Raw genomic sequence first — 23,174 nt, forward strand, 5'->3', positions numbered from 1 at the left:
TAACAACAGCTGGCAGCGCAGAGAGAGAGATAGCAGAGAGCAGGCAGAGCAGGAACACTCATCTGCTTCCTGGCTGTACAGTGTAGACATCACCGCGTTGACTGCTGCTTTCTGTAAGAAAATACACACCAGCGACTTCTCCGACTTGTACACAGCTCAAGGCGCATGCTCAGACTAACTGACGGTGCAGTTGTTTTATTCAGGAACTCAGAGGTGAGTACAGTAACGCCAGTCGCAGCTAAACGCAGGGAAATATGCCCCCATACTTTGTGGCTTTTGTTTTGTTTTGTTTTTGTTGCTTCCCCCGGTTCACCTTCCGCTGTCCCCCCTCATCAGTGTCCGGTAGAAAGGAGCTTTACAGAGGTTGTTAGCTAGCTCTTACGGTGGAGCAAATAACAGGACGTCGTTGGGTACGCTGCGAACAAGGGGGTTTCTTTGCTGCTAGCTTGTGAAGATACTTTTACACTAGCTTAAGCTAATCTTCCCACCGGTTGGTTTCGCCGAGTAGCCCTTTATATTTGCACCCCCAAAGACAGCCTGAAACGAGTGACAGCGATGGTTACGTGTGGTTATTGTTGTTGAGATAGACGTCGATCCACTCCCTTTAAGACTGAGCCGAGGTAACAAAGCCTGTTACAACTTGTGTTTAGCCTTTTCAGTTTCATTTCTTGTTCGCAGTCCAGTTGGGTAGATTTGCTTAGTCCCTGGCTGCCCCCCCCCCCTCCTCAGAGACCCCAAGGGACCCGGTTCACTCAGGGGGCCAAGGTGTCAAGGTTACTCTCCTGTAAACGCTGTAAAGTTATCCTTGATGTCAGTGTTTCAGTGTTTGTGGCCCTGTTCACAGTTCTCCTCTGCCTCAGCGAGTCTCACTTTTTTTTTTTTTTGTTGTATTTGTTGTGGAGAAAGCTGACCTCTGCCTTTCCTTCCTGCCCAGCCTCTCCAGAGACAGTGGGAGAGTGATAGTGTCAGCTTACATCTCTGACCATTATAAGGTCAAGGCCAAGACTAGGCTTACAGTCCACTTACAGTCCACTGAGGCTGAAATACAGAGTGTTGTTTTTCTTCTTTGGCCTTTGTCTAAGCTTGTTTGTTTGTGGCCGAATGCATTCACCAAACAAGCATTTAATCACGGGGTAGTTCGGTAAGTATAGCCTACTAGCATTACTCCATACTAAATCTTTCATTGGTCTTAGATTCAGTTTTGCTATTGGCTTTTGTTCTTTGACTTTGCCTTAAAAGAACATCGTGGCCCCACTAGTGTGACCTCTTATATACTACATATATAGATATATGAGCCCCTCCATATGTGTTGCTTTCCTCCTCCCCAGACACTGAAAGGTTTTAAAGATGACAACTTCATGGAGTGACAGACTGCAGAACTATGCCGATTTGCCTGCCAACATGGACGGACTGACAATGAAAAAATACAGAAGAGAGCCATACCACAGGTAAGAAACACGTGTGGAGGCACTAGGTGCATTTCTTATTGTCTGAAACTACATCCAGATGGGATACCCCTCGGTCGGTGTGCAAAAATAACAGAAACACCTAGAGTTTCACTTTGAAGGAATTTACAGTCAGTTCACACAAGCAGGTCATACTTCAAAAAGGGGAACGTATGAATAGATTTTTACAACATTACAACAATTTCTAAATCAAAACAACAATTGCCAGATGTGGATGAACGACATCAGCAGCAGGAATACTTTAAAACAATGCAGTAGTTTAGTATTTTTTTCACGCTGTTAGATTATGTTTGGAGGAATATACATAGGCCTTAATCCATAGTTGTGTTTCCTTCCACTGAGCAAAGTTAACTTTTGGATCTGTATGGTTTGCTCGGATGGAGTCAGGTCCACTGCTCTGCCTGGATTCCCCCGTCACCGATCTAACTCTAATCACTGAACAGTTTGAGAAATGGGAAGTTCCTTATGTAGAACTGAGTTATAAAGAAGTAATAATTGTTCAATCACTTGGTCAAACTCAGTGTGACCATATTTAAACTGTAACCATCACTGCTTTCTTAGAATATCTAATCCATACTGGAGTCAGATATGCTATGGATGTCCAAATGTCCATTCACGGTTCATTTCACTGAGACAGAGCAAGTCATCAAAGAAATTCAGAAACGTAGCTGTAAAACTGCCATTAAGACCAAAGTAAATCCAGCTGAACTTTTTACATCCTTTACATTGTGTCACTTCTTTATGGTCATTATAACAGAGTGAAATGTCACTGACCAACTTCTTCTGGCATTTACTCGTTGGACCATAGTGACCCAGGATTTACAACATTTCTCTACTTAGATTGCTCTAAAGGCAAGGCTCTTGATATCATTAATTATTAGGGTCCATTTATTTCCTGCTTTTATATCTCATTAAGTGGAGCAGAACCCTTGTCACTCAGGTTCTTCAACTTGAAATAAAGCAGGTTTTGCTAGTGTAGATTTCGCACACAGTCATGTTTGGGTGTAGTTTTATGGTTGTTATGCAGAAGTCCTCTCTGCCTCATCTGCCTATCACCAGACTGCTGAGCTTCTATGAGTGAGATACCCTTGTTTCTGAACCTGTTGACTGGAAACGCCCTGTAGTCATACTGGCTAAAAGGCTGATTTAATGAGGAATTTATTCCTTGTCGGAGTAATAAAACGTGTGTTGCTGTTTAATGTTTAACTCAGCCTAAGACCTGTGTGTCCACTGGGCTCTGCTGTTCCTTCACACTATTATATAATATGCAATGCTCACAGGGTTCATGAAACTGTCACTCGTCTGTTAGCTCTGTGTGTGCTGTGCTGACATACTGTCATTCATCCAGTTCATGGTCCTCCCCCCATCCCTTCACCTTCTTTAGGCGCACACAGGCAACCAATCACACGTGCAAAGATATGACAGATAATAGAGATAAAAAATGGTCTGGAGCTCGCTAAAACAATATACTTGTATGTAAATCTGTTTAGTTCAAATCACCAAGACTGCTTGATCTGTTCAATCATTATTGTTTTTTATTCAAGAGGCCATCGAAGGTGACCTTTTGTTTATCTCATGGACAGACAAAGACCATTCCTTCAAAGTAAGAGCTCAGCTGAAACAATGCAGCCTGATGGTGATCCGTGTGTCACATACCAGAGGGCTGACGACTCTGCCCGGCACAGATAAACTCTCTATCACAGAGAGCCGAATCACTGTCTTTGTGAGATTAGAAAGCAGTGGAAAAAATCTGACAGATTGTCGCACAGCTGCACTCAGATGGAGTTGAAGTTGTTAAGGGATTCAGTTGTAGGTGTGGTGTGGCCCATGTGGGCTGTTTGAGGCAGTAGTGAAGTAAGCAGGACCAAAGTCGAGACTCACTCTGGTAATCAAGTGACCTCCACCCACTCCACCCCGACCCATTGTCAATATGTGCTTAGCAGACTTAAGTTATCCTTCATGGCTGTCTTTTGATCAATTTATGTTCCCTCAATGCTGAGAAATCCTGACAGTAAATGAGGTCATTGTTTTGAATGAGGAGTACCTCTGCTTAAGAAGTGTATATTCTAGGAAGAAAATACATAAACATATTAGTTTTAGAAGAATCTGAATACCTACCTAAATAATTAGTGGTAAATACATAATGTTGAAATTTAAATACCACTGATAGAATAAAAATATCTCAATATGCAAGTTTTTTTTATTAATTTAATTTATTCATTTAATTAAAATTAATTCAGACAGAAAATTCAAGTGCTTGCAGTTTAAGGTCGCTCATCTAAACCTGTTTTTCTTGGAGCATAAGACACATAATTTTTTCTGGCTCAGGCTTGATGTAATCAATTTGTGTAATTTTAAGTTTTTGGCTTGACTTGAAATTGAGATTCAAAAATGACCAATTGAATTTGAGGAACCTAAACATCTTTTTTTGAATACAAGACAGTTAAGTTTAACTTAAGTTATCTGATTTTGTGGAGAAAAAACAGAACTCTTGTTGATACAATTCATTCATATTTAGTCTCCTGTTTTGTTTCCATAAAATGCATCCATGTAGGATAAAAAATAAAATTAGAAATATCTGCTCCTGTGAGATTCTTCTAAAAAAAAGAAGTCCGCTCATTCTGTAAGTGTTTACATTAAACCAGATCTCCGTATGGTAAGCAGCTGTCGCTCTGGGCCGGGGCTCGCTTGATTCTACCTGACTTGTGATTGTTCTGGATGTCTTTGAGGGCCCACAAACATCATGCTGCACAACAACAACCCTGACTGACAGCACACAACAACAACAACAGAGAATGACGCGGAATAGCAACAATCATTTTTGCAACAAGTCAGAAAATGTCTGAATGACAAGAAAGCAAAGAGAGAGAGGAGGGATGGGGGGGGGCATTGTTTGTGGACCAGAGCTGCCCTGTGTTGATGGAGCAGTTCAGTCCGACGGAGAGTCAAACTGAGTTACAATTTCGCACAGAATGCATCGCCAGTCGTCTGCTGGACTAAGATCTAAATGGGAACTCGTTCACTATGGATCTGCTGCCAGGTATTTCACAACCGATTTAGACATTGGTGAGGGTGAGAGGGTCATTGTCACAGATTAATGTCAAGATAGGTTGCCATGCAGACAGAGGGAGTTCTGAGCTTGTGTCGGATTAGTGTGCTGTTGAAAGTGATGTAACCTTGTTTTTATTGTGTGATATTTTAGATTTTTCCTTTAGTTTATTTCTAGCATGACTAAATATTGATTTGTGTGTAAATATCTAGGAGAACAGCTAAACATTTTCAGTCACAGATGTGGAAGATAAGATATGTAGGTCTGTGCCAGCAGTCAGAGTTACGCCAGCAGTGTGTGTGGCTGTCTTTTCTGTGAAAGCTGTGTCAGCCAGGCTATGTAAACACTGTCTATCATTGTGGTCACTGTGGACCCCCAGTCTACAAACTGATTTATGAGTCAGCACAGTAGACCTGCTTCCTGGAAGATTTTCATGCTCAGAGCTAAGTGTGTAGGGCTTTATCATCCCCTGGTTTGGAGTGTTGCTAACTTCCTGTGTGGCAAGTTCTTGTTCCTTAAGTCCATTCTAGTGGTGCACAGTTGTGTAACAATATGTGGTCATTTTAGTTAGAATTTGTAATTTCTAACACAAAAGCAAAATAATATATAGTCTTTCAAATTAAGGCCATAAATTGTTAAGTACACAGTTGTGACTTATGTTCCAGTATTTTCAGTTATTGTCACCACTGGCAAACTTTGCCTCAATATCATTTTGCTTCTCCTGGACTAGGTTTGTAAGTCACTGAGAAGTACCAAATTGTAACCCATCTTTTTAAATGCCAGCAAGCAGAAAAACATCTCAAATATATTTCACTGGGTAAACACTCTGCAACTTCCAGCCACTAATGAGTATAAATAGTCTTCATGGCAGAATATTTTGGTGTTGCTCACGTAAAAATGTGCCGGGCATTTTACGTGCATTCAGTTCTAATTTTGACATGATAGCTAACCATAGCAAGGTATTTGTTAGCACATGCCAGTGTTTGTGGTTGTTCTCTGGGTAGCTTTCCTCAAATACTCATAAGATGCCCCTTACCTCATGAAGTTGTTCCTTTGTTTAACATTAGGACTAAAGTTAACTGCCTCTTTCTTAAATGGGTGCTGTTAATTTTAGAATTCTTACATTGTAAAACTGCCACCCTTTGCTGCAATGAAAAATAACATTATATCATATTTTTGTCATGTAATAGTTTTAATTATTTTAAAAACAGGTGAAATTTGATATCATTATTTTAAAATAATTAAATAATGTATGCTTGAAATGGCACCTTGAAGGGGTTCATACAGGCTCAGCTTGTGACACAGTGTAGAGCCAAAAATTGAATGCCACTGTTTTTTTTGTTAACAGAAAAGTGACTTGAATAAATGTTTGATAAATACACTTTTCAGTACCCAAAGTTATGAATCCAATACAGTATCTTGAGGGCTATTTTCATATGTCACAATGTCCACAATGTGTCCACACACTGTCAAAAATATATGCCACATCACTACATTTTTTTCATGCAGGAAATTGCTTAATCTCGCTAATAGTGTGTGTGTGTGTGTGTGTGTGTGTGTGTGTGTGTGTGTGTGTGTGTGTGTGTGTGTGTGTGTGTGTGTGTGTGTGTGTGTGTGTGTGTGTGTGTGTGTGTGTGTGTGCGTGTGTGCGTGTATGCGTGTGTAATTGACTTATTGAGTTGTTGAGTATTTTGGTAAATTGTTTCTGGATACTGAATAGACCCTCTATCATCACAGTCTGGGTTATAGTAGGTCTATTCAGTGAGTGAAACAGCTCAAACAAATATATTCTCCACAGAATATTTGTCTTCTTCAGAATGAATGCTGATCTTATTGTTGAATATTGTATTGCAACTAAAACATTTACCTCAACTTGTTTGTTCTCTAGAGTGTTTGTCAACAGAAGCTTGGCAATGGAGAAGATAAAGTGCTTTGGCTTTGATATGGATTACACTTTAGCAGGTAAGTTAAACACACGTGCACCTAACTGATCACCTCTAAATGATCTAAATCTAAATGATTTGTTTTTCACAGTCTCTTAAATGTGAGGTATTAAATGCTTTGATCATTTTCTTATTGCTAATTAAATGTCTTTGGGTTTTTCAACTTTACACTTTGGGCTCTGGGAGACATTTCAACAGACAGTTGACATTATTTCTAACATTAATTAGCCTAAACGAATCATTTTTAAAGTGAAATGACAATTGATACATTGATTTGTAATTGAAACAATCATTAGCATTACTGTTGGTACTTTTATAGGTTTGATACATAGTCCAAGTTGGCTAGAGGGTCGCATAACAAGGCGTCAGATTACGTAGATTGTCCTTTATGTTGTCATATTAATAATGTATGTATAAGTCCAGAGGTACAGTACATATATCAGTTTAAGTCAGATAAAAAGGATACATTGATCAAAATGAGAAGAAAAAACATTCAGTTAATGCCATTGCAGGGTTTTAGTGAGTATGTATGTTTTTTCTGATTTGTCACCCCTTCCTTGAATTTGAAAACAAATCCCTAGTTGTGGAATCTCATTTGGCCTTGTCTCTTTTTGTAAATGTTAAACTCTACAGTATCCCTTTTTTTCCCCTCTATATTTGGCTACTCTACGCAGTACTGCAGCCTGTTGTCCACATAATACTATTTAGGTCAATGCCGGTGACACATTGAGCTCACTATAAAACTTGGATAACGAAATGTTAAAAGCATAGCTCCCTACAAAGTCGATTGTATGTTCTTTTTCCTACTGACCAGTAACTAGGCCAAAAATATCCAGATTTTTCATGCCACTTTGTTCTGTGACTCAGCTCCAGTTTTTGGTCTCTCCGTCTCTATAAATAAACCCTCCCTGACTTTGAAAAGCAGGTCACGTTTGTTTGTTGAGTTCACCAGTGATGGCTCCCTTGAGAACGGGGATCACTCGTAGTCCCTGTCTGGCTCTGTACCCCTATCCCCGTTCAGAGGGCAGGAGATTTTACAGACGCTCAGCTGTTGACATGACTTTCTTTATGGGAGCCCATAACCAAGTGTTAATGTTTGCTTGAAGCGTGGCTATCATGTATCTTTGGAGGGTGTTCAGGTTTGGACCACAGACGTGCTGGTGGTGTCACAGAGCGACTGCTGCTTAACCACAGCACCCTGGCCGACTGCAGTATTTGTTTTTAGGGGGTGTTAAAGGCAGTTCAAATGTGCCAAGTACTTGAAGTATGTGCTTTTTACTTTTCTGGTTGAAATTGCCATTATGGGTATGGAAATGTGCCAAAAACCAATTTGTTGATTTAGTATGTCTTTAAAAAGTTGTGTGAGGATGGAATTATAAAAATCTACCGTGGTTTCTGACTGACTGGCTTTAGTCCATTAAAGTCATGTATCACCTCAAACATAGTTCCTGTCAACAGTTTAATAACCGCTGTCAATCAATTCTCACGGTAACCTAGCCTATATTTAACTGTACGATCAATACTAATGCTCTACACTCTGCCAGTGCTCATACCTAGTAACAGCTCAACTAACTGATGTTTAAACCAGACTTACCCAATCAATAATAATAATAATATTATTATGATATGCACTGTAAGACGATGCATATGCCAACCATCAGGGATTCTTCCTTATACTGCGGTACCTACTCTATCCCCTTAAAGCTCCTGAAATCATGTTCAGTGATTCAGTCAGTTTTACACCACCACCATGCAGTTTTTGTCATTTTGCACACCATGATGGTGTTACACAAAAAAACTAACAAAAAATGTGGCCCTAATCTTATTAAACGTTATAATTTTGAGCAATAGTTTTATTATTTGCTACCTTATCAAGTGCAAAAGGTGAAGCTCGATATCTGAAGGTAGGTAGAACATGGTCCAAGATCCTGTAAGTTTACTCCTGTTGTTTCATGGTGCTGTGATACACTTCTAACAAGATTATTGATCTTAATCACCCAAACATATGAAGATCAAAGGTTACATTTCCCCTAATACTGAAACATTCGCAAGTGGCACAGTACACATCACACGTTTTGTAATATCCTGTAAGGCTTTGTAAACTAAATCAACACGGTATGAGACAACATTGCCTCATCTGTTCTTTGTGTTCCCTTTCGGAGCACATAGACGCCTGCAGAAATTGTTGCTCAAACACACATTGAGGCCCAGAATGCATTGAGAGATACACACAGTTTTGTCCTAGTTTTCCAACAGACTTTTGGCTGGAATGTAGGCCCCTGAGGCTAAGCTCAAGTTTTCTAATTTTTCCACAGTGTGTGTCATAAATCTGTGACAGAGGCCTACATTTGCATATGAGTGGCTACAGATAAATTAAGACAGTTAAGGTGTTAAGGTTTCTAATATGGCTATGTGACATGGTTCAGATTGAAACGTCTCCGTGTGGGACACTTCGTATGACTTGGATTTAGTGGTCTATTAGTAGAAGGGTGCAGGCTGTTTACCTTGTGTTTGAGGGGTGTGCATTACACGTAGGCCTGAGGTGAGCTGGCCTATAAACTCTAGAGAGACCCCACACACCTCAGCAATTGGAGCAGCAGGAGTATAAGTAACTGGCAACGATCTCATCAGAGATACAGTCCGCTTCTCGCCTCAGCTCTAAGTAGACGGTCATATGTTTGTGTGTGTGCGCGTGTGTTTGTGTACATGTGCATACTGACAGCGTGAGAAATGCGAGAAGGGGCTTGCAGCAGGGGAGCAACGACCCCTGTAAAGCAGATATGCAAGAGAGTCAAGGACGCTGTAAGCAACAATAACACAACATCCGGTCTGCACGCAAACACTGTAAACACGAGTTTTCAATAATATTTGATGATAAGATTTTATCTGATGCCCGTTTAGTAAATGTACAACTTTCCATGACTGTAGCTTCCGTTGTGGATTTTATGGAAAAACAAATCTACAAATCATGATGAAGCCTTCAAACATGTGAAATAGTGGGGGATGTCTAGAAGGACTTTTGAAAAGCATACAATGTAGGCCATAGGTGTCATGTGTCTGTGTGGAGATTTTGAAGGGGGGGGGATTGTTGTTCAGAAGTAAAATGGTTTTAGTTAAAAAACTATAGACTAAAACTAAAGTCATTTGTGCTCATGGTCAGTGTTGGATTTGGAGGAGGCCTGTCAACGTTTAGAACAGTTTGGTTTTGTCAAATGAGATTTTCTGGATGTGTTTTTGTCTGTGCTCTTCTCACTGGTCTGAAGTGGGCGAGGCCTAGATGGAAAAAGGTGATGTCACATATTTGTGTGCACCAGTCGGCTTTAGCTGACAACATTTGGGTGGTTGTTTGCGTGTGTTGATCAAATCTGATGTAACCACACCCACAGAGTCCTGGTGAAGCACTTTTGTTGAGATTTTGAGTTTTTAAACTCTTAATAAATACTAACTTAAGATGTGTTTTTTTTCCCTCAAACGTTACTTTTCATTTTTCCTTATGAGTCATTTTTATTTACAGTTCTTCTTCTGTGGAGGCCAGCATGTTGAACCGCCATGTTTCTACAGTAGCCTGGAACGGACAAACCAAAAACTGGCTCTAGATAGGGCTGTTTGCGCTTTTCATTCACTTCGTGGCCAAAATGGCTGCTGTGCAGGTGTAGCTGTTATGTCATTTAACAAAACAAATTACTGATCCTAAATGACTAGCCTACTCACTTTTATATAAGCTACATTGAGATGTGAATTTATTTATCCTCAGTTGTGTAAGTGCCACCAGTCTCCCAAGGTCAACACAGTTAGAAGAAAGAAGAGAGAGTGATGATAGCAAAGGTGACAGAGGGTGACAAGTGAGCAAGAGGAGGAGGAGGAGTAAAGGCAATTTAGATGGTGTATGCTACTGCTTTGGGCAGAGGGCCCAAACCCTCAGTTTGCTGGGAGACCACAGTAGGGGGTGGAGAGAGGGGGGGCTAGTTGAATTGCAAGAGGTTACGTGATTATAATGCAGAAAGGCTTACAGAGTAGGGGTGTCAACAAAAGGACAAAGCTTTACTGAACCCAAGATTTCCCTGTAACTCAGTGCATGTTCATTATGCTTCTGTGTGAAACAGAATTAGAAACACTCATTTTGCAGAGTAGGACACAGATGTTTTCCTGTTTGTCCTGCAGTGCTGCTCCCCCACTAACTGTCCTCTATCCAAGCATCATCAGCCAATATTTCTTCCCCTCCAGGGGCCCCGTACCGCCCCACTGGAAGTGTAGAAAGCAGGCAACAACACAAGCGCATTCTCCCTTTCGTATTTATAACATCTGACATATTCTTTTCCCGGTGTCAGATAGCATTGTAATCCTCTGCCAGCCTTTTCTTAGCCTAGCATCAATCTGTGTTTCAGGTTTGGCTGTGGGATAAATGTCTGCCTTCGGCATTGACAGGGTGGGGGGTGTTAGGGGGGTGGCTTCGGCCAGGCTCATTAGAGCTGCTGCTGAAAGTTGAGCAATTTTTCATTCTCACGCCTGATCCTGTTTCTTTGTGGATTTGCATGCAGAACACCAAGGCCCTTGTTGATAGCAAGGAGTGAGAAGGGCAATGAGTGTGTGTGTGTGGGTGGGGGGGTTTACTGTAGAGTGAGAACATGTTGTTATCAAAATACTGAGACAACACCACAGACTCTCAAGTGGACGTGAAGTCACATGTAAGTGTTTCATAACATGAGTGAGCTCCACTGACTGTATGTTATCTCTAATGAAACATTGTTTGCTGTGTAATCACAGCATCAGCCACAGGTCAGGTTCCTCAACTACTACAGTGTTTTATGTAAATGTTACACACGCCCGACAAGCTCTTCTGTCGGCCACATACCAGTTTTAAGAGTTGATTAAGCAGATAGTTATCTTCTGTTGAGCAAGGATATGTCTCTGGACTTAATTTCACCTTTTTCCAAAAAATATCAATGTGTATGAACAAAATTTGCATTATTTGTATTTTTTTTACTGTAGCGTCATAATACCAGATGAGACACCAGACTTCACTGTGGCACCGTGTGTATTGTGCTCTTCTACTGGGGCTACTGGGGTAACACTGTGTGTACGTGTGTGTGTTTAATTCTAGTGTATAAGTCACCGGAGTACGAGTCACTAGGTTTTGAGCTCACAGTGGAACGGCTGGTTTCCATTGGTTACCCCCAGGAGCTGCTGAGCTTTGTCTACGACCCATCCTTTCCCACCAGGTCAGACCACTCACACACACACACATAGACATTATTCTGATGATGAAGGCTGCCAACTGCTGCTTTTATGGCCTTGTCTCTTATCATTTTAGTTCCTCGCAGTCTATAATGACAGTAACCGTAATTATATCACAAATGATGGCAGTTACAAAAATTCAGATGTTGTTTTTATGGTTGTTGGTAAGTTAGAGAAGTTGGTTTAATGTGGACTTATTTGTTTATTTCTTCCTGATTTCAGGGGCCTTGTCTTTGACACCATGTATGGAAACCTGTTGAAGGTTGACGCCTATGGTAATATTTTGGTCTGTGTCCACGGTTTCAACTTCCTCCGAGGGTGAGTGTGTCACCCCCCCCCCCCAAAACAATTTGTGCTATATGTCAAATTTAAATGTTTTTTCTACAACGAAGAATTCATCTTGTATTTTCTCTTTTCCCAGCCCTGAGATCCGTGAACGATACCCAAACAAGTTTATCCAGAGAGATGATACAGAGCGCTTTTATATCCTTAACACACTCTTTAACCTGCCAGGTAAGATCTCTGAGCACTGAGGAGAATACTGCCACTGTTAGAAAGAGAGCAAATTGGCAAGAAATCACATTATCCTGATTAAAAGCTGAATATTACTTTTATGGGAGTCTCTAGCAGAAACCTTTCCAATTGTGTTAAAGACAAGTTTGATCAAGCTTTTCACTACTGATAACTTCTCACTGTCTTTCTGTTTTTCTTCACAGAGACCTACCTCTTTGCTTGCCTGGTGGATTTCTTCTCCAACTGTGACAGATACACAAGGTGAAGAACTTTTAGTTACACTATCTGTCATGCAACAAGTTTCTGGGCACCACATGGTGACACAAAGACAGTTGCGAGCCAAACTGGGTCAAGAGCAAGCCCTACAGCATGGGAGGGTCCAGGTGTCTCAACTGCTAATCTAAGCTAATTGTTTTAAAGTGGAAATCAAATGGGAGTTCAGTCAAAGAACCCTTTTTTTTCTATAACAGTGATTTATTAATCTCTTCTACTAATTGTAGAAAAGCATGGATTCTTCTCAGAATGAGATAGGAATGGATAATGTTCTCACTAACTTTTACAGAGAATGAAATCTTGATATAACTATAAGATAATCTTTTAAATGTTACTGTAAGGAGATAAAATGACCTGTAAATTTGTTGAGAATGTAATCTGGAATGGCTGCATGTCTTTTGTCCTCTGAAACCTGGTTGTTGGTCTTTTAGGGGGAGAATGCTTTCCTGTTTGGCTGGGGACCCCTCCAACAAGGGAAGGCTATCCCATTTAAAAGCAAACAAAAAACAAATGTCATGTTTTTGAAAAACCTTCTGTAAATATGTGGCCTGTCCGACGGCTGTGTACGTGTGTGTCTCTGCTCCTCTCCTCCAGCTGTGAGAGTGGCTTCAAAAATGGCGACCTCTTCATGTCCTACAAGAGCATGTTCCAGGATGTCCGTGACGCCGTCGACTGGGTCCACTTCAAGGTAAGACCACTGTGATTGTTGCGATTTTAACCTCAGTGTGTTATCACGCTGACGCATACACTGGCTTCACATCCATGCCTGGCTGCTGCTCAATTTAACCACAGCCTGTAATGCTTCTGTCTAGACATGAATACGTTCAGTGCTGATGGCAGTCTGGCCTTTAGACTTATACAAGCAGCCAACATTAAGTTTGCTTTTACACCTGCAGTTTGGCTCATTTGGTTGAATTAGGCATGGGAGGATTTCACGTTACCATTATCCTAAACAAAATATTACAATTCACTATATTATTGCGATGAACATCAAATGGCACTAGAACATACTGTATACTACTATTATACATACTGTATATACATATCTCTTCACCTTACATTTAATTAAGAAGCAAACATTTGTCAGTCTTAAGTCTGGACTCCATAGTAGTTTCAACCATTCCGGTTTAACTCGTTTCTGTGGGGAACATCACGTACAAGTCGAGCCGTCAGCCTTGACAAGTCTAGGATTTTGGAGTGACTATATGGAATGAAAAAAATTGTACGTTAGCAAGCTAGATAGCTTTTTCAATTCACTCATGTGAGGATATTAACAATTATCCCGATAATGGATGTTCACAACAATATACTTATATCTCAGTGTTTTTTTATGACTATATGCGATAATATTATATATTGGTATTATCCCTAGTCTGGATCAAGGAAATATTTAAAATTTTTACTAGAGCTGTAAGTTGGAAGGGGAGGTAAGATCAGGATTTGTTTGTTAGGTTAGGAATATGCCTGCATTTGAATATACTCCTTACAAAAAAATTTTTTTTAAATATATATATTTAACATCTAATGATCCTGTGGTCATATTTTTATCAGTTATCAAGACAACTTGTCAAGCTACCTGGATGGTGGCAATAGGCCAAATGGCACAGAGTCATCAAAGCCATAAATAGTCGCCCTCTGGGGCTATTAATATCCAAAAACCGGCCATCTAAAATATCTGTGCTGAACATATATTAAGTTGTTGTCAGATCCCTAGCATCAAAGAGCAAAGGATGTTCTGATGGCCTAGTGGTTGGGATGTGCAATTTATTTGTTCTACGTGCACTGGAGATGTGTACATTTTCTCTTATATTACAGTTATGTAGGTAATCCTTCAATTACATTTTTTTTTTGCAATGCATGAAAGAGTTGTTTTTTTATTAACATTAAATCTATCACTGCTGTTATCAGTACTGCTCATCCTGTACTACCCACAGCTGAAGGCCACAAGTCCTCGTGTTCTGTGTGGGTTGTCTCTGACAACTGTTACCAAATTATTGCTGAATGAAATGACTAATATTGATGCTGCTAACTTAAGGAAGTGGTGTTTCTGAAGATTGTGTAGTTGAAATGTAGATTGTCAAGTCTGTCTCCTGTGTGTCACATTGTAGGGCACTCTGAAGGAGAAGACGGTTGAGAACTTGGAGAAGTATGTAGTGAAAGATGTAAGTAGTTTGTATTCATCAAGGTTGCTACAGAGCACGCACACACACACACACACACACACACACACACACACACACACACACACACACACACTCTCACTCTCTCTCTCTCTCTTTCTTCTCTCTCTCTGAGAAGAGGCTGTTTTGTAAAGATGCTTAGAGCTTCAGTCTTATTCTTTCTTTGTTTATTCTCTGATCCCACCAGGGGAAGTTGCCTCTTCTCCTCAGCCGAATGAATGAAGTTGCCAAGGTTTTCTTGGCTACCAACAGTGACTACAAATACACTTATGTGAGTACAGGCATGCAGTAATGGTAGAATCTTCACTTCTGAGGGGAAAACAGTATTAAGTCCATTTAAAGACCACAGTGGTGGTACAGATGATGACGAATTAATGCTGAGTTCCATTTCTAAGAGCTTCTACTTGTGTGTTGGCAGCACTAGCAGCTGCATTAACTCTAATCACTGCTGTGTTTGGTTTGACTGTCAGTCTGTGTTGTGTTCTCACAGAAAATCATGACCTACCTGTTTGACTTCCCTCATGGCCCGAAGGTAAAATATAGTTTTTCTTCCCCTTTGATCGCACTTTGAATACACAGGTGAAGCTGAAAGACATGTTTTCTGTTCATATGTGTATGTGTGACTTTATTGCTTGTGTGTGTTTGTAACCCCCACAGGCTGGTACCTCCCACCGGCCCTGGCAGTCCTACTTTGATCTGATCCTGGTGGACGCCAGGAAGCCGTTGTTCTTCGGAGAGGGTACAGTGCTCAGACAAGTCGACACGGTGAGCAGACCCACAACACACAGAGAAGACTTGGCTAATAGCTGCGCTGCATGTGAATACTGACGTATCTGAACATGTTGCAGCCCAGCAGCAACGGCAGCTTTTGAACTGCTGGCCATCTTTTGATTTATGTATTACTGGATGCACCCTTCAGGGTTTACCAAATCAATAAAAATCTCTGTTTGTGCCAAGGTTCCTCTCACCAATGTGATATGTTTTCTTCCTTTCAGACAACAGGGCGTTTAAAGATAGGAACCTACACAGGACCTCTGCAGCATGGTATAGTCTACTCTGGAGGTAAGACTAGTTTCCTTTAGTCATTCTTTGACCTAGTGTTTAGTTGTGTGCAGTAGTTGTGATTGACAAGATTGTAATGTCACGTCATTCTCCTTTAGGTTCCTCAGACATTGTGTGTGACCTGCTGGGGGCCAAGGGGAAGGACATAGTCTACATCGGGGACCATATCTTTGGAGACATCCTCAAGTCCAAGAAACGTCAAGGCTGGAGGACGTTCCTGGTTATACCGGAGTTGGCCCAGGAGCTGCATGTGTGGACTGACAAGAGCTGTGAGTCTGTAGTCACGCACATAAACACAGGCCTACACATAGTAACATGCAGATATAGCAGTTTGACTGTATGTGCATTTCCAAGTACTGCAGTCCTAATCACTTTAGATATGTTATACAGATCATATAACCAGTTGGTTCAAAGTCAAAACACACTGGATATTTACACTAGGGCCAACTAACGCTAGAATACTGTATATGCACTGTAAATCTTTTTTGCACACTAGTAGCGAGGATATTAATGTTCAGCCTCTTCTCATGTTTTCCAGCCTTATTCGAGGAGCTGCAGGGGCTGGACATTTTCTTGGCAGAACTCTACAAGTAAGTTATGACCTTTTAGCTTATTTTTCCCAGCAGTTCAGCTGCTCTTTGCTCTGTGCAGTAACATCGTCTATTTGCATGCATGTGAGCGTGTGTTTGACAGGGGGTCAACAGGGTAAAGTCTAAAGGGTCGGCTCTCTCTGGCCGCCTGATAGCTGCCGACGCTGATGTTAGTTATAGCCTGGTACGATCTTGCTGTTGCAACCACCTCTTTGACACATTACCTTTCAGCAGACTGATATCAGTATCCCTCCTGCTCTCTTTCTCGTCCTCATCGTCTTTCTCCCCGTCCTTCCTCAGACATCTGGACAGCAGCAGCAACGAGAGGCCAGACATCAGCACTATTCAGAGAAGAGTCAAGGTATGGCCTTAATCACCTCTGTTTCTATGGCATCAAGAGACCTGCCCACATGCTTTCAACACTGGCTGCCAGAGACGGCCTAGTTATCAATGGCCATGTTTACAGTATGTTTGATACAGTGTCTACTATAGTCTTATCATTAACAATAATCCACTTCCTCATTGTTCTCTCAGTGCCTGGTGAGGTAACTGCTGATTCAGTTGTGTCAATGAACAACCACAACAACGCCCCTGATAAAGATACTATACTTACTAGGGTCAGGATAGTAAATCCTTTTAGAAGTGGGTAAACATATCTTATTTTTTTGGCATGATTTTGCAGGCTCACCAGTGTCTTCTCTTTTCCTTCCTGCCTTTTTAGAAAGTGACACACGACATGGACATGTGCTACGGCATGATGGGTAGCCTTTTCCGCAGTGGCTCCAGACAGACCTTGTTTGCCTCTCAAGTGATGCGTTACGCTGACTTGTACGCAGCCTCCTTCATCAACCTGCTGTATTACCCCTTCAGCTACCTCTTCAGAGCTGCACACGTTCTGGTGAGTATCTGGATATAAACCGTTCACCCTGAAAGGTTAGAGACAATACCATGTCTTTGTTTTACTGATGCAGATATGAAAGTCTTGTCTCATACCAATGAAGATTATAAAACTTCTATAAATCTATAGATATTTCTTTGGGTCTAAAGTGTGAAAATGAAGGAAAATCTGGGGGTGCGGAGTTGGAGAGAAGTGAACTTACAGACCTCTGTGGCCCATAGTGACTCAAGGCTACATCAGCCTCTACTAGCATAACAGTCTGAAGCTGTTGTGTTGCATTGTGGGTAATGTAATCAATATCTTTGTCTGTCAGGAGTCTTAGTGCAGTCAGTGACTGTTATTTCTCTTACTGGTATTGATGAAGCTCAATCTGCGGCTGAGGGCGAGTGATATTAACTTTCTTTCTTTATAATCTCTGAATCTCGCACCAGAGGGCGGAGAATGAAGATCATAGCTTTTACCCATTCTGTAAAACACCCTGATGAAAGCCTTATTCAGAAACCCTCTGGTTAAAGAAAGACACGCCTCTTCCAGTAAGTCTGTTAGTGTTGCCAAGTTGTTTTCTCACATTTTGTCTTTCCTCCTCCCCAGATGCCACATGAGTCGACGGTTGAACACGCCCACGTGGACATTGACACGGAGTCGCCGCTGGCCACACGCAACCGCACCCACTGCAGCGACTGCAAGGACCTGGAGTGCAAACGCAACCAGCTGACCCGCTCTTTCAGTGAGATCAAACCTCCCAACCTGTTCCCCCAGACGCCGCAGGAGATCACTCACTGCCACGATGAGGATGATGATGAGGAGGAAGAGGAGGAGGAGGAGGAGGAGGAGGAAGAGGAGGAGGAAGAGGAGGAGGAGGAGGAGGAGGAGGAGTAATAAGCATAAAGAGGAAAGACACGTTCCTGTTCCTGCCTTCTTATGTTTCCCAGTAGAGTCAGGTAGTTACCTCTCTCAAAGTGAGGCAGGGAGGAAAAACATCTCCAGTGCGTGTGTGTATATATCAATACTGTATACACACACACACACACACACACACACACACACACACACACACACACACACACACACACACACACACACACACATACTGGAGATTTCTATGGAAAGTGAAAAGGACCAGTAGCAAGACAGATCATATGACTGTCAGAAGACCATATGCATGCTTGGTCCTCTAAACCCAAGTTTTCCTAGCTTCATTATAGAAAAAAACACTCTATGGTTTTTAATTGATTTATTTTGATTTCTGTATTATTCCCGTCAGACAGACTCATCGCTGAATGTTTTATAAGCTGACTTTTAAGACCTGCTGGTGGATTAGATAGATGTAGTCATATTTACACTTAAATCCATCCAATAAGGTCAGTAAACTGTAGTTTTAATTCCAACAGACTTGCCTTGCTGACACAGTATGCAAATTATAATCAAACAAAAAAACACTTTGCAGTTGCGGTGTCAAAAAAAAAGAGAAAAAAAGAAAAGATGCACATACTGTATTAAAACAGACATTTTTTACTGCAACATGGGAACAACATTCAGTTATTTTTCATCCGTTTAGTTTCATCTTGTCTGTTTTCTTGTTGTTATGGAGGAGTGCTTTGTTCTAACTTGTATGTAAATGTGTGTGCGTGTGTGTGTCTGCCAAAATAGACAGCATCCTGAGTGAGGGTAAGCGATCCATCGTACTAAACCGAAGCACAGGAGCACTCAAGCACAAGCTGGCGTTAAACCAATCAATAACCAGATGCATTTTTTGTGTGAAGTTTGGCTGAGGAAACATGTTCCCAGAGTGGCTCTTGAACTGATATTTTGTTACCAAGCAACAATGATGACAAAGTACTGTAAACATATTTTATGCTGATAGACTCTATGACAACCCTGAACTACGACAGTGTTTCTGTAAATAGCGATCAGGTGAATGGTTTAACGCTAACATGCAGTATTTTTTCCACTCGGTTACTTACTTACTAGGAAGGTGGAACTCGAGTATTTCTTTTACTTTTTCAGAGGGTTTTATTGTAGAAGGGGAGATGAACAATACAAGACAGTTTGGATCAGCTCAAGCAGGGATGTTTGAAGTGATCTTTGTCAGGTGTGTAATGCAAAGAAAAGAGAATGCAAGGAAACAAGGATTTTTAGGTTCAGTAGGTCTACCAAAGTGCAGACTGTGATTGGCTTGCTTCGTTTATCTCCTTTTGCGTACAGTATTCTACTGTTGGGCCTCCGAGCACTGTGAAGTGACTCTTTCATTATAGTGTCGGTTCTCGCTGTGATCAGTAGTTTAAAACTGGATGAAGATCTCTGAGTTTAAGCTCTTGACTTTGAATTTACTTTAAGCACAGGTCAACAGAAGCTTGTTGAACTTAAAAGCCCCTGAAAACCTCTTTATTTATTTCTAACACAAAATATTTCTGACTAACTTTGACAATTTAAAAAAACATCTTAAGGTATTATTTATGAAGAGTTTATATCTCAAAAACTCCTAGTTTACCTGCTTCAGCAGCAGTGTGGGTGTGGTTTGATTTAACTGACATTAAGTGTGTTTCCATACACCTGTTTTGATGTGCATTTTCAATTCTGTGCCCCCCCAAAAAAAGATCCTGAGTAGAAATGCAATACATTCATTTAAAAAAAAAAAAAGTCAAAATATGCTTTAGAAGTCTTTACTCTTGGTTGAAGTGGAAAGTTGGTATATCAATAGGAGCAACAAGGGGACAGTGCAAAAAAAAAAGTGCAAAATTATGCATAAATGATGACGAAGAATTGCAGCAGACAACAACATTAAATGAATACATGAAAGAAACCTAAATGACAGTATTTCCATCATGTTTCCACATTGTTTTTGTTCATCTGACGTTTGAATGGCACTCTTTTAATTTCGTTACCTTGTTGCACCTTCTTCTGCAGTGGTGGCACCTGACTCTTAATCTCAATGAACCAATGAACTAATATTCTCAAAACGTGTAGTAATTTGCATCTTCTTTTACCTAATTTCTGTAAACCGCTTTAATACTCATATGGAAACTGTCTAGTGACCAAACAACCCCGCCCGCAACTGCCATCAGATTTTCATTCAAATGTTGCTGAATCCTGATTGGTGGAAGTATGTGCCAACAGCTTTTCCCAACGGAGCCCCACCCACTTCAAAGTAGTGACAAGAGCACAGAGAAAAACACAAACTCTGCTATCTCTAATGTGAAATAACAAAAACAGTGCGTTCATGTAAGACCCCATCGTCCATAGCGTCACGCTCATGGAGAACCGCTTTCAGGGCCTTTAACCCAGGTATCACTTGTGTCTGTTTTAACACGTGTGTCCAAATGCATCAGTGCCGGTATAGTAATAGCACCGAGAGAGCTGCCAGAATTTCAAACACGGTGACTTGATCTTTTATTTTCTTTCCTATTTTAACATCCAGTGTATCCTGTATGGTAACATTTCTCACCTTTTTATATTTAGTCTTCATATGTTGGATCAGTCCTGTAAGTGTTGGCTCGGCCTGTTGATTTAGGCCACAAAAGGGAAGGAACATGCCGTCTATTTAATAGCTGCATCATTTTTGCTTTGGCTTGATTTGGTGTGGAGAAAAGGTGAATGTGTTTAATTGCGACTTTATGATGATTCATTGGATGAAACCTTGTAGGACATTAAGAAACACATTACAGCTGTTTATCTTTTATTTTTTTCTATTCTTTTCTTTTTTCTTTTTTACAAATGAAATGGTTGTATTATCAATTTAGATTTTAGTTTCTTGAACATAGAATAACTGGATATGCTACATGAGGCAGCTTTGTTGCTAATAGGAAATGGTCGACTGTCTTTTCTTTGCATAATTTGCGTATGCATGTGAAAATAACTAGCATATCTGTTCTGCCAAGGTGGTTTATGGTAGCATTGGTTTTACTTCTATGTGGGCTGCATCATTTCAGGAAAAGCTTTTTTTTTACATTTGTCATTGTAGTTTACGCAGGGACAAAAACAACTGCAAACCTGTAAAAAAGAAACTGGCAATGAAGGGAAATGTGAACAGCATGTTAAGTTCCGTAACAAAAATGTTCCTTGCAAACACCATTGGGTTATTTTTATTTTTCTAAGCTAGTGTTTTTAAATGATCCTGGTTTACAGAACTGTAAATAGACATTTCCATTTCCTTTACTTATCATTTATTTTTTTTCCAAAACGTTTTTTTTTTTCGTTAACTTTTATACAATACCACAGAAGTCTGTTGCTCTGACTTTGAACTGACTAAAGTCTGGCAAATAGGTTTCAGTGCTGTAGGAGATTGTTATCCATCGTTGTGATGCCCACAATGCACCCACATTAACAGGTGCCAAAACAGTCACCTTTCATTTTCTAAACTACAGTAATCTTTTGTTTTTATGCATATCAATTCATGTTCTCCCAAACAGTGTTTTGTTTGTTTCCAGAAATTACCCTACAGACTGTACATTGAGGTAAATTACATAAAAATGTAGAATAAAGATAGTTTTTCATAATTTCCATGTTGTTCTTGTTGTTTATATCTTACTACTGTGGGAGGCTGGATTACCAACCAGGTGCAGCGGGCGACTTCCAGGCTCCATTGTGGCTGTTAGCTGGTGACAATTGAATTAATTGCTGATTTGTTTGATAATAAAATATTCTCCATTAGAGCACAATATAAACTAAAGTAAAAAGGTATTTAAGGCAACACTGCATTGTTACGTAACATGCTACACTTGAATAATTGCTACTTTCTAACACAGTGTATGGAAACTGTGAAGAACGAGGGTCAGTAGAGGCCCACGGCTCATTTCAAGTTAATCCGGCCCTGGGCGCCGGGTTTGTTTACTTGGTAGAGCTGGCGACCATGGACCGAGTCCTGCAGCGGCCCAGGGTTCGAATCTGACCTGTGGCCCTTTGCTGCATGTCATCCCCTCTCTCTACCCCGCTTTCCTGTCTATCTCCAGTGGTCACTGTCAAATAAAAGGAAATAAAAAAAACTATTAAAAAAATCCGACCCTGCAGCCACAGACCGAGAGACTTTTGTAAAATGGTGAAGCGGTAACGTTGCCCAGATGAAAGCACAAGGTGGATGTGGATATTTCTACAAGTTGATGTTTTCAAGACTTCTGTAACGACTGATGGTAGACATGCACTGTGTCTCATGGAGGTTCACACACAAGTTCATGGACAGTAATGACAAATCGCTGTAACTCTCCACAATTTCAAGCTAATCAGTGTGGAATAATAATGCTTCCAACCTTAAAGCTAGATGATAAGGTGACACTATGTAACTTTAGTTGAAAAATGAGCCACTTTGGTTACAATTGAGAATAATACAAAAATGGAAATGCTTAAAGATCAGCAATATCTATCTTCAGGTTGCTAAGATTAGCCACTGCAAGCTACTGGCCATGGAAGACTATCACAGCAAAATCCCTGAGTGAGTTGTATTGAGCAAGTGTGTTTTCTGTTGGTTATGAGTTGAGCTTATTGTTTGTAACAGGAAGAATGTGTTATTGCTTCTTCAAAAAGTTGAGTCACTTTAAAGTGCTACAGCGCTGCAGATTGGATCATTAGAGACGAGTCGTAATCAAAGTAAACAGTCTCCTGGGTTTCATTAACTCACTGGCATTAGAGTGGAAGACATTATTGTGTAATGGTTTGTCACACTTTTACAGTACAGGTCATGTTTACACATCAGGAGGGAGCGTGTGCTGCTGCTGCATTTCCTGACTCAGCATTTGGCCTCAGTAAGAACAGCAAAAGTTACTAAACTCAGAAAATGATGGCCAACAAATCAAACAAATACATCTTTATATTGCAAAAATGTATGTTGGATTAAAATAATATTACTGGTGAATAATGCAAAATATTGCTATATTCCCTTATATTCTATTGGCAGCCCCTTGCTTCACTGTAGGTTTAAAGCAACACTAAGTAGCTGAACAGCAGCCACTGTGGCCAAAGCACTGTGAATGTT

At 40.6% G+C, this 23,174-nt stretch overlaps 1 protein-coding gene and 1 long non-coding RNA gene across 4 annotated transcripts; both read left to right on the forward strand.

Moving 5' to 3' along the window:
- nt5c2b (5'-nucleotidase, cytosolic IIb) lies at positions 1 to 21,705 on the forward strand. Of its 3 annotated transcripts, none has more exons than XM_051384346.1 (18): positions 1 to 213; positions 1,329 to 1,448; positions 6,404 to 6,477; positions 11,560 to 11,677; positions 11,916 to 12,011; positions 12,115 to 12,206; positions 12,410 to 12,467; positions 13,074 to 13,167; positions 14,588 to 14,641; positions 14,847 to 14,930; positions 15,150 to 15,191; positions 15,317 to 15,424; positions 15,655 to 15,721; positions 15,820 to 15,990; positions 16,260 to 16,311; positions 16,612 to 16,672; positions 17,033 to 17,209; positions 17,801 to 21,705. In XM_051384346.1, exons 2-18 carry the CDS (start codon positions 1,348 to 1,350, stop codon positions 18,086 to 18,088), a joined length of 1,737 nt encoding a protein of 578 aa, XP_051240306.1. In that variant the 5' UTR covers positions 1 to 213; positions 1,329 to 1,347; the 3' UTR covers positions 18,089 to 21,705. The 3 variants fall into 3 exon arrangements, with proteins under 3 accessions (XP_051240306.1, XP_051240307.1, XP_051240308.1); XM_051384347.1 differs by lacking the exon at positions 1 to 213 and adding an exon at positions 270 to 1,141; XM_051384348.1 differs by lacking the exons at positions 1 to 213; positions 1,329 to 1,448; positions 6,404 to 6,477; ... (1 more) ...; positions 11,916 to 12,011; positions 12,115 to 12,206 and having other exon boundaries at positions 12,911 to 13,167.
- On the forward strand, positions 6,488 to 10,926 carry LOC127354460 (uncharacterized). Its single transcript, XR_007881551.1, has 2 exons — positions 6,488 to 7,849; positions 7,882 to 10,926. It is a non-coding gene; the product is annotated as an uncharacterized LOC127354460 (long non-coding RNA).
- Positions 21,706 to 23,174: the final 1,469 nt, after the last annotated feature.

Source organism: Dicentrarchus labrax, unplaced genomic scaffold (assembly GCF_905237075.1).
Source record: "Dicentrarchus labrax unplaced genomic scaffold, dlabrax2021, whole genome shotgun sequence".
NCBI classification, from domain to species: domain Eukaryota; kingdom Metazoa; phylum Chordata; class Actinopteri; family Moronidae; genus Dicentrarchus; species Dicentrarchus labrax.

Bases quoted from the DNA above. Each gene is read 5' to 3' on its own strand.
- nt5c2b (XM_051384346.1), top strand. From the start codon at position 1,348: ATGACAACTTCATGGAGTGACAGACTGCAGAACTATGCCGATTTGCCT. The intron at 6,478-11,559 runs GTAAGTTAAACA...GTTTAATTCTAG, and splicing joins TATGGATTACACTTTAGCAG to TGTATAAGTCACCGGAGTAC. The intron at 17,210-17,800 runs GTGAGTATCTGG...CCTCCTCCCCAG, and splicing joins TCAGAGCTGCACACGTTCTG to ATGCCACATGAGTCGACGGT.